The sequence below is a fragment of the Telmatherina bonti genome (genome assembly GCF_933228915.1).
Source record: "Telmatherina bonti genome assembly, chromosome: 21".
In the NCBI taxonomy this organism is placed as follows: Eukaryota; Metazoa; Chordata; class Actinopteri; order Atheriniformes; family Telmatherinidae; genus Telmatherina; species Telmatherina bonti.
The window spans coordinates 11,961,302-11,972,854 of record NC_136630.1 but is presented as its reverse complement, the minus strand read 5'-3'; the positions used below and the strand labels follow the sequence as shown (position 1 = coordinate 11,972,854).

The window sequence follows — 11,553 nt, the reverse complement described above, 5'->3', positions numbered from 1 at the left end:
AGGTCAGTTATTTTCTTTCCTTTCTTTTGTAACATCAAAACTGTATCACAAGGAAGTAGTCTTGTACACCACCCTGATATTACAATCAATCCAGCTTTTAACTCTCATCATATTTGACAAAAGTTGATACTACATATTATCATCATCCTATGGAAGTTTTTTTTAATTTGATTTTAATCTGATTGTGAGATTATTAAATGAGCATGCAAAATGATGTGTTGTAATACTCCAATACCTTCTATGAAGAAAGTCAAAGAGCTTAAACTGCCTGTGAGCTAAAGGTCAGTCTGGGGCACGACTTGATTCCACAACACTGGCCTTCTGTGTGCAAGCACACACTGATGTAGCACTGATGCGCTGTGCTGTTGTTTTGAGGGCAGATGAGTTACCGAAGAGGATTTGGAAAGAAGACATTTTAAAAATAAACTTCAGTGATGGGCTAATTATCCTCATCTTGCTTTATGCAGTTGTTTGCACAGCCAGAAGAAGTTGTGCCTCTATGCATAGAGAAAAAGTCATTGTAATTGCTGACTTTTTTTTTCCGGATATTGTGGTGTTTTCCTTCCTATGTGTTCATATTCTTGGCCTGCTTCATTATGCGCTGAGTCACAGACAGTTGAAGTTTAATCTAGCTGCCGTGGGATGAGAGGGTTGCTAACAGTCCCATCAAAGGGTTAATACAGAGAAGTTGACAACAACTTGCACTCATACTCATGGGCTAATTTAGACATCCCAGTTAAACCTCACCTGCACGCATGTATGTGTGCCCACTACACACAATAAAGCTCCATCCAAGTTTTACAACAGGAACCATTTTGCTGTTATTTGGCAGCGCTAATCACTGTTCTGCTGTTCTGGTCCAACAATCACAGCGACATATCTTACAAGGAGTAATGTGTATATGAGTGATAACTTTTTTGTTTTTTTTTTTTTTGTTTTGGAACCTCAAATCTTACGATCAACATCCTCAAATGAGCATTGCAGTAAGAGCCAGCAGATGTTAATGTGCCTTCATCTTTAATTCCAGTCTTTCATCTTTTCAGCAGCAGACACATTTTTCAGCTCTGTCACCAATATTCTTGTCACACTGCCCATCGGGTGCGGCACCAATAAAAATTAAGCCTCTTTCATAAATTACTCCTCTTTATCTACTGCACTGTTTTCTATGCAGCATACTCTGACAGGTATTAGAGGTGCTGATGTCAATAGTGTTATTTAAAGCTGGAGCAGAGGCAAGTAATGGCGTCCCATAAGAGGATGACTGCAGTGACACAGCAAGTTTGCTTAAATGTTGTGCCTCAGGTTAATTATGTGCAAAGGGTAATTAATAGGCTTTTCTGCAGAGGAGTTTACAGTTCAGCACAGTGTGGATGCCACATTTACTTGCCTCTAAGTAAGCAACTGAGTAAAGAATTGACGTTTGCATGGCCAACTGGGTGGCAGCCTTCCTACAAATCCCCCTCTGCTCCCTATTTCTGCACCCCAATATCATCTCAGTCTCTTTGTCCCTCAATCTAATACCAACTTGATAAGAGAAAATAAGGGAGAAGGGCTCATTTCAGCAGACCTCCCTAAAGAGAATGAAGCCAAGAGTGCCATTAACAATATATTTATACCCCTCCCCCCTTTGTGCTCCACAAGAGCCCTACCGAAGGTCACTGAGTAGGTGGTGATCTAGAGGTAAAAAACATGCTCATATGTACAGTGCTAATAGACAGGGGAGCAACAAGTCCATGTGAGTGTTATTAATTGGCTCCAGTCTGCCAGCACCTTTTGATGATGCAGCATTATTCTCAAGCTTTGTGCTGTTGGATGCAACATGCTTTACAACTGCATTGCACCCTTGTTGTAATACATCATTTTATCATGGAATACTATGCTAATATGTGCTTGTGCTTAAGATAAAATCCTTTTATTTTTCTTTTTTTGTTCTATAAAGTATTTGCAAAATCAAATGATAATGTAGATGATGTTAGGATGTTAAGGGTCTTCAAGTCCTGCCCATTTTCTCTGGAATCCAACTTACTGGGAGTTTAATTATTAGTACTAAAGTTAAACAGCTTGTTTATGTAATTATTCATATAGTTTTTGTATTTGTGAAGCCAAAGTTCAACCCAAGGCAAAACACAGGTGCAGTCTCTCTCTTTTACTCTTAGTTTTACAGCAATGGAAGAGCTAGTACTTTGCTGGCTCTAAAAGACATCTCCTTGACAAGCAGGACACATGAAGTATAATGTAGTTTTGTCATTAATAGACTTTTATACCCGAACAACAGGCAGCTTTTGCTGTATTTGCAGTTATGGTGCCGTAAGTGTAGGAAAATTTCATCCAATTCCATTTTTATCTAATCCAGTAATGGTTTAAAAACTGTGCTACACTTTACTCTTCTCTCTAGAAAAAGCAAGTCTGTATTATCCGTGTTTTCTTTAGGGCCTCCATTGCTTTGAGTTTCAATTTGAAGATGGGTATTTTTCTCCAGAAATTGATTAGTCTGGAGTTTGGAGCTTCTGAGTTACAAATATGAAATAATTATATTTGTGCAATGTTAATCCAATGTTTGCGCCTGATAATTTAGAAGGTCACAGTTTCAAAAGGTTGACTACATCTCAATCCGAAATGAAACCCGTATAGAATTTGTTTGCTTCAGAGGTCAGTGTTTCCTTACACTTTACAGTTGTACCCCTCCTGCCATTCTTCTTCATTGTTTATTTATTGTACCCTCTCATTGGCTTTTGTAACATCATGTAAAAAAAAGAAAGAAATAATTCTTAACATCCATGCAGCAGCCTTTGCAGTCTCTAGTTGAAGTTTTGTTCTGATCTTTCTTGATTCTTCATGTAGAATTCCGCAGTTACCACTGCTTTCACATATTACATATGCATCATTTCTGATCCAAAGCATTCTGTCCTTCTACACATTCACCAGCGGATTTTGATCTGTATCTGAATAGCATGTGATGAATACATGCATGATAATGAACATACTGAGCACTAAATATTCTATCAAAGAAGATGAATGTCAAAATAGCATAAGCTGTTGTATACGTGATGTAATTGCACTCCCTCACCTACAGCCTATGGGTGAATCTCCATGTTGGGTCAGTGACATTTATGTAGGATGAATAAGAGGCTAATGTAGTGTAAATACTGAATGTACAGAAAACGAGATAACTCTGCCGGTGTTGACGAAAAAGAAATTCACTTGGCCTTGAATGGATTAAAGGAGGCTTAGGCTGCTCACTGAATCCAGCTAAGTACAGGAATTAGTAACTAATTAGTGGAAACAAAGTTTTTTTTCTCTATGTATATAAAAAGTAATTGCTTACTCATTTATCACTGATTGATCCTTCTCACCTTTTTTTTTCCCTTTTCTTTAAAGCCACTCCACCTCTCCCTCCTTTCCCCACCTGCCACTCTAGACCCCACTGATAAGCCAGATGTGCTTTGCAACACACTGAAGATGGATCCCCAATGCTGCACCACATGCGCGCTGACTTCCTCACTCGCAGCACACTTTTATGAGTTTGGTGATAAGGAGATTAAGGTTGCCTTGCACAAGATTGGAGGAGGATAATTGCCTTTTGAGATGATGTAAGAGTTTAACCCCTCAGCATCAGTCAAGTTAGTGGGTAGAGTTGCTTTCTGAAATTCAGAAGCAGTTACTGTTGTGTACTCTTGGATCTTAAGCTCAATCGATGCTTGTTATGTGAACATTTTTGGATATGTAGATGATGTGGAGTTTCTCTACACAGCCCTGGTCACAGCTGATAAAGATCTGGGTGCTACGCCCCAGTAGTTTACTCAACAATTTGGTCATTTTATTCGCTTCTTACCTGGAAATTGACAATTCTTATTCTATCTGCAGGACTGTTGTATACTCAGCTTTCAATGGACAAGCAGTGGTTGTTTCCAAGACAGTAGGCATTTTAAAGACCAGAGACATTAAGGATAAACTTATTGTGCTGCTTAATTAGGCCAATTGACATGATGCATTCAAGTAAAAGCTACATCACTCTTCAGCTACCGTGAACCTTAATTCCACTTTTTCCACTTTTCTTTTGTCAAGTGTCCACTAAACATTTGACACATATAAAATTCTGAAGTTAGATGTCTTACCCCTCTCTGTGGGCCTCTCCCTTTTCCAGTTCCTGGATGACCCCAAGCAGCACCTTAATGGTCTCTTGGCTGGAGCTGATGAGATTTTCCATGGCCTGGAGCTGTGCTTTTACATCCCCATCCTGATTCATAGGCACTATTTGCTTACAGGTTTCCTGTGTTTGGTCAGATGCTGCACCATCAGTCTCACCGCCTATGCAGGGTGACAGAGGACCCTCCATACCCCGTATAGGCCTGGCCGATAACTGTCCTGTATGGCACTGTGCCTGTGTTGTACAGCCTCCGCTAGATTGTGGTAGAGTTTCACTCGACAGCCCATTGAGCTGGAGACCTTTCTTCCGCTTGCTCCTTACAGATGGACTGTCTAGGCACTCCACCTGTGTGAGGGAGTTCCATGCGATGGGGCCTGTAACCTTTGAGGTCCTGTCCGGCAGGGTTCGGGATGAGCCTTCCTCCAGAGTGAGCAGCTGCCTCTTGGCCGAGCGGTCGGCATCAGCCTCCCTGTGTTGTAATCCAGTTCTGGCTTGGGATTTGATGCTGCAAAGCTGGTACTCCCCTTGTGCTCCGGCTCCGCTTCCTCCAGGCGTGTCTGCAAGGCAGTCTGTATCTGCAGTGCAACTGAGCAGCAGAGCGTCAGAGCACAGGCCATCGGGTGCAGTGTGCTGTACTGTGGCAATGCACTCATTAGTATGGAGCAGAGCCCTGGTCCTCAGAACTCCGCTCCCCCCACATGCTCCCTCCACCTCCTCATCTAAACCCTGCTCAGATGCTTTGGACGGCTTTACTTCCATGACAAAACCGTTATTTTGACCTTTATAAGTTTCCACTTCCGCTACATGTTTGAATGTGTGGCCTTTTTTCCTTTCAAATGGAAAGGTCTGATACCGTTTCCTCAAGTCAGGAGACGTCTGGACGCCTGTGCTCCTTGTGACGTTTGGAATGGACCTGCGGGCAGGGACGGTCATGTACTTGCGGTATGCCACTTTGTATGACATCGGCTTTCCCCCTTTCCCCGCCGCCTGCAACTCTGCTTCCCTTTGCTCGTTTTGTGCCTCACAGATGTCCTTGAAGCGCACTTGAAGGGCCTTGTTTCTTTTCCTCACTTGTCGACTAGCTTCCAGGGAATACTTCACCTCCAGTGCCAGTGAGGTGGAGGGCAAGGGCACTGCCTCCGAGTCAGACTCTGAGTTGGTGAGCATGCATTTGCCTCCCTCCTTGCTCGCCATGTTTCCTGGCAGAGAAAGAAAAAATCTGTTATTTGTCTGTATTTCACACACTAATCTTAACAATTATTAACATTTAGGTTTCAGTTCGTGTCATGGAAGCCGGTTTCCACATGTGTGTACTGTCTTAATCTCTCAAAGCAAAATCTTTTCTTTCTTTCCTTTTTTTAATTTTTTTTTTTTTTTTGTTTGCCACTTTGGAGTGTTTATGTACTGAAACATTGAATTTTTGTTGTCAACATGCCCTAAGAATAATGCAAGCAGATTTCCATAATACATTTAATCCTCTCCCTGAAACAAATAGCTGCAGTTTTCAAAGCCGCTTTCATTACCAGTGTCTCCTCTTCTACCCCTCTAGGTTGATTAAAGTCTCTCTCTCTGTTTGTATGGCAGTGTTTAACTGTAGTTACAATCATACAGTATAATTATCCTCTTACATACTTAAACACCCTTTTTACTCCGCAATTAGAGCATATGTGCAGGTTTAAATGTAGGTACACCAGTAAAATGAGACGATTGATGCCATTTTCATAACCAGAAGTGGATACCGTGCTTGTTTTACTTTTATTTTATTTTATTTTATTTAACCTTTATTTAACGAGGTAAAATCAGCTGAGAACAAATGGTCATTTACAATGATGAACTGGCATGACCTACTATTTGAGAGTGAAATGCCGTTGTCATCCCTTCGCAGTGGGCCTGAGAGTAAACTGCTAGCATTTCAGCAAAGTTATCTTCGGGCTTTAATGTGAGACTTTACAGTCTTAAATGTCTTATTTAACCTCTTAAAGACGTGCGCTCATTTATGCAGCTCACTGAAAATTAGCATGTTCTGCAAGAATGGTAGCTTTTCTTCTAGCATTTTGTTTTTAGATGCACAGAAAATTGTCAACAAACAGACAAACTTCAGTCAGAAAACTGCATAACAACTCCCCAAGGATATGCAAGCACAGAAAATGAATGATCTTACCCGCGGTACCGCAGGTATGGTAGTGGCATCGTGACTCTGAGGCTCTGACAAAAATATAACTCCCTCTCTGCCTGCTGATGTACGCGAAGCAAACACTCCACATGCTCGTATAGATGCTGCACCAGATAAGACAATTATCCTTCTCGGCTTATCTACCATGACTGCTCTCTGTCAACAGTCTGTGACTTGCCATTTTAAACATGTCTGTTTGCTTACCTGGGAGCTATAGATAGAACATTTTTCTCGCTGTCTCCACCGTTGCCAGCATCTATTTGGGTCTGTGTTATTAAATCATGGAGTTTAGCATCTCTGGCTCCCTTAGAGGACAGATAGCTACCTGTCTTTGACTATCTTGTTTAACATCTGACATAATGGTCTTGTCTGCAGATATAAAGCAGTGTCATCTGTGAATAGACACAGTTTTATGTTTTGGGGTAGACAATTTTTTTTACAAGAAAAGGTGCTCGGGCTTTCTTCTTGCTTTATGGAAAAGTTAAAAAGCTGCTTTTTCTCTCTCTTAGTTAGAGATCTGCAGAGATCTGCTCAGTTATGCTTTCAATGACCTCTTAGCTTGCATAATTTTCTGTCTTTTGCCAGATGTCAAATATTTCAAGGACATTTGGGTTGTTATCTCTAGGTCTACTGTTACATTTCAACATCATGGACATTTTTTTAAGAAAAGAAACTGTTTGAAGCTGAGGACAGATGAACCACCGGCGATACAGAGTGACAGTCCTCCACTAAAACCAGTCGAACAGTGAGAGCAGCACAGCGTGTTTGTATAGACAGGTTAGAGATGGCAGCTTTTTGCTGTGAAGGCAGATGTGTTCTTCTCAGCAGACAGGTGATTACTGATGTGAGCAAATGACCAGAGAGTACAGCGAGGATGCAACTTTTTTTTGTGGAAAATGTAGAAACCAAAAAAAGAACACATTAGAAAGCTGCAGAGAAGCTGCACTGCTCACAGCAAGAAAAATGTCCAGTGCATTGCAGCTTTTGTTCACATTCTTTACAAATACTACTGGGATGTGCAGAAGTAGATAATTTCACTTTTCAGATTGCAATATTGTACTATGGTTTTCCTCTACAGGGATTGGAATGATGCATTGTGATACCTACTGTCATACTGTGTTATAATGGAGCAAAATGTAACACATTTACTTTCACAGAAAGGACAGGGAGATACTTCTGTAACAGAGAGAGAACGGTGTAAGCAGGATTTCAGAGTTTTTATAAAATAACCAAATGAATCGAGACTTCTTTGTCATTTAATAGTTTGAGCTGAACATGTCTCATTCAAAATTTCCAGTTATTAGCCTGGCCATCCAGCAAATGAATCCCTTTTACTTAAAAGAAAAAAAAAAAGTCAACGTTTTCCTTTTTTCTCTGGCTGTCTGATCATGTCACTGTTTTCCCAGACTTATATCTGTTCATCGGCATGGCTGTGCTCTCCTTATCAATCACTGCCAGTGTCCTGTGCATGTTTGTACAGATGGTGACATTTTTAATGAGAGAAATTCAAGCAACATCCACTCTCTAAATGCATCTACTGAAAACTATAACGCTATAAGCTAAGCTCAAATTAAACCTCATGTTCGTTATGCACGATTTCATCTAGCTTTGAACTGGGTTACATTCTGATTTTCTGTTTCTACACATAAGCTCCACACTGCATATACTATTACATGATTTTGTGTCATATCTGCACTTTAATTTTATCCTTTTTGACAGATCAGCACTGTAGGCTAAATGATGTGTCCCTGGCTCCGCATATCTGATTTATTACCCATTGGGTTCAGAGCCGGGCGACCGCTGCAGCGCTCGTATCTCACCTCTGGCTGAATACCACCCCATGGCCTCTTCCATAAACAGCATGATTCAGCACGCAAGCTTAGACGACTAGCCCCTTTATGCGGTGGTGCTGCTCCTGTTTTAAATGTAAGGGCATGTTAGTCAAGTGAACTGACCCACTATTTTGTACCCAAACCCATCAAGGCAGTCATGTCTGACCTTGTATTAGTAGAACAGCTCTGATGACTGTCATCGTGATATAATGAGTCCCTGTTTGGGTTAATTCTAAAGACACAAAGGTCTCCTGGCAGAGCCTGTTGAGATCTGCTGTATTTTTTTTTTTTTGTTGTTTTTTGTTTTTATACTGAATTTACGGTTAATTTAACAAGTATATGAAGCTTTGAAACTTCGGAGTGCTGCAAGTTCATTTCTCTTTAATATAAGTATCTCAAAGCTCATGCTCATTTAACACATTGCACCTTGAAACTAGAAATGACTTCAGGTTTCTTGCGTTTTGTCTCTTTTAAATTCAGTAAGAGTCAGCAGTGTCACAAGTGGTCCGCTCCTAATTTGCCTGTGGGCTAAATCTTAAAATATGAAAATGTAAAAGTCTCGTTCGACCTGGGGATTTAATGTTTACTGTAACTTCTAGCCTGACTAATTTTGTTTTATCGCTTCTGCTCCACCTAAGGGGAAAATTCATTAATCCAGCGCGCATCATGAAAATGAATTTATTAAACACTACAAACATGACGGTACATGTCAATTAGTAACAGTAATGTAAACAGCCTATCATATTTAAGCATTTGACAGTGTGCTTCTGGCAGGCTTTTCCATTATCCTTGTTTTTTTCTATTTCAGTACTTAAACAGCTAAACACTGGGTATGAAATGTTTTTTTTTTTTTTTTTTAATCTTTTACTATCAGTTTTGAACAACTCTTAAAGGGTTTACCCATTTGCTGTCAGGCTACATAATTTTGCCTCTGAGCTAGAGACACCTTGTCATCTTGATCCCACTTGAACAGTCGTGTTTTAAACATAATTATATGAGGTGATGCTTTAAGGTGTGCACATATTTTTCTGAACTTCCTTCTACTGACCCGAAACTGGACCTACAATAGCTTTCCAATTTGTCCTAAAAAAAGATTGAAAAGTAAATACATGCATTAGGAAAAAAAGAAAACCTCATGCTGCAGTAATACAGTGTTACAGCTCAGATGAGTTTGACTAAACTGTAAGCTATTGTTGTATTCCTCAGTTTTGTTTCCTTTTTCTTCTTCTCTGTCAGCTTCTGCTTGTAATTACATAGGGTTTAGCTGTGTTTTGAGAAGTCTTTGATCTGCCTCTTAAGATCACACTGATTAGGCAGTGAAAAAAAAAAATTGGTTTGGTACGACCAGTTGTAGCAGTGCTGTGGATTCGTTGTGCTGTATTCCATTTTCTGTACGTCTCTGTGTTACATCATGTTAGCAAACTTGAATGCACCCTTACTGCCATTGTTGTGACGGATTGGACAAATCGGCGTTGAGGGATGACACTGACACAGCGTGTAAGATGAGCGGCAAATGCAGCAAATCTTTTGTCAGTTAATGCTGCAGCATAACACTGGATATTTCAGGATTTTAGAGGATTCTCTCTCAAGCAATTGCTGATAAGACCTCATGAACCACTGCTCAGTTTCGGAGAACTATTTTAAAGAATTTTTCTCAGAATCATCCCGAAGTGGTGCAGTTATGACTTTAGCTGCTTTGCTGTTTTCTGACCAACACATCGGTCAAATAAATACATCATGCACACAAGAACATTTGCAGTTTTTTGGGGGAAGTTCTGTGTGAGTCAGAAAGTTGACAGAAGACATGCTTGGGATAAGGTTGTCTCTCACATAGAGACTCTGAAACTAATGGCAATTATATACATTTTTACTCAATTCAATTTTTTTTTTTTAATAATGAAGTCATTATTATCAGACTGGTCAAGCAAATGCTATAAAATAACTTATTATTTCATCCGTTTATGTTATCACAGCTTACGGAGTCGTTTCTCACAAGGTCTTTCATCAGACTGTTTAGCAGCAGTTTGTCATCACTGACATTTTTGTTTTTATTTTAACACTCTTTCGAGATGTATCTTGTACGTACACTTATTTGTTTTACTGTGCTAGTCAGGGCACGATTTTAACTTTCTTTTAACATTTGATTAAAGTAGTTTACTCCCTGCAATCTGGCTTGTGTCACATTAAATCTTCTGTTATTGTGAATTTGTGGTGATATTTTTTCTATTTCCTTGTATTTTCATGGTTTTTTTTCTTCTTTGCTCTATCTTTCCACCTGGCACTTAGCAGCTGTAAGACCTGAATTTCCCAGTCCACTGGATGAAAAAAAAAAAAAATCTTATCTTATGTTTCATCTTCAGCCCGTTTAGGATAAAACACACAGCTACAAATGGGAATTGGATCAGTTTAGTGGTCTTTTCTGTTTTTAAAAAAGCCCAACTTAACACCGATTTTGTAAAAAAAAAAAAGTGTAGTTCATGTACCACCAATTGGGGAAAAAAAATAAAATGAAAATCCTGAAACCTCTTTCACTGGATGACCAGCCATTTTGCCTTGTTCTGTAGATGGAGATTTGAGGCATTTTCTGCCAAATTTGACTCCAGTTTATACATAAGTGTGTAATATATTTCAAAAGATATTTTTGGAAGAAAGAGAAAAAGGCTCTATAATGTGGCACGTAAATGGGGATTATACTCTAATTCCTCTTCAGCTGGGAGTTATTTGTACAAATGCCTCCAATAAGTCATTTGGAGCCATTTCTGTTTAGATTTCTATTGACAGAAAACAAGGCTCTCCTGCCTGGCTCGGTTTGGGAAAAGTTCATAGTCCTTTTTAGTCACTGTTTTGTCAGTGTCTAATTTTTTATGACAGCAATTAGTTTTATGCTGTCATTTATAACTTTTAGAAAGAAAAAAAACTCAACCAGGAGCCCAAACACACACGCAACTCCTATTGACAGCTAATTCTGCATCCATCTTGCATCCTACCTGACCTGTTGGCTCTCTCCAACAAAAGACTGTTTTAAGATGACTCTTGTTTTGTCCCTTTGTCTCCTTTAATCTTCGTACGTTTCTTTGCTGAATCAGCAACGTCGCATGATCAAAACAGCTGGTGAGTTTGCTAGCATAAAGTGAAACTCTGCTGCAACGTCATATAGCATCCCGTGCTCTCTCTCAGCCTCAGGATGTTGTTGCGTAGCAGCAGCTTCACATATACACACGATGGATGACACAGTGACTTCTATCTGTTAAGGTCAGAAAGTTACATAATGTGTCTTTAAGAAAAAAGAATATAATCAGTGTTACTGTAGTGCAAAATCTAAATATCACAGGTAAATTCTTTTTTTTTTTTTTTTAAAGGTACAATAAGCTATTTGTAATTGTAAGCTGTGAAGCAGGTAA

The 11,553-nt window shown here is 39.6% G+C and overlaps 2 protein-coding genes across 3 annotated transcripts in view; one reads left to right on the top strand and one right to left on the bottom strand.

Annotated features, from left to right (window-relative positions):
• insyn2a (inhibitory synaptic factor 2A) overlaps positions 1-5,341 on the bottom strand; it is a gene marked incomplete at both ends in the record, with an annotated part of 17,523 nt that extends 12,182 nt beyond the window's left edge. Inside the window, one exon of the mRNA XM_079260766.1 lies at positions 4,116-5,341. Coding sequence (XP_079116892.1) covers positions 4,116-5,341 — 1,226 coding nt within the window. The remainder of the gene's footprint in view (positions 1-4,115) is intronic.
• Positions 1-11,553, top strand: part of dock1 (dedicator of cytokinesis 1) — a 228,474-nt gene that overhangs the window by 117,819 nt on the left and 99,102 nt on the right. The window lies entirely within an intron of this gene.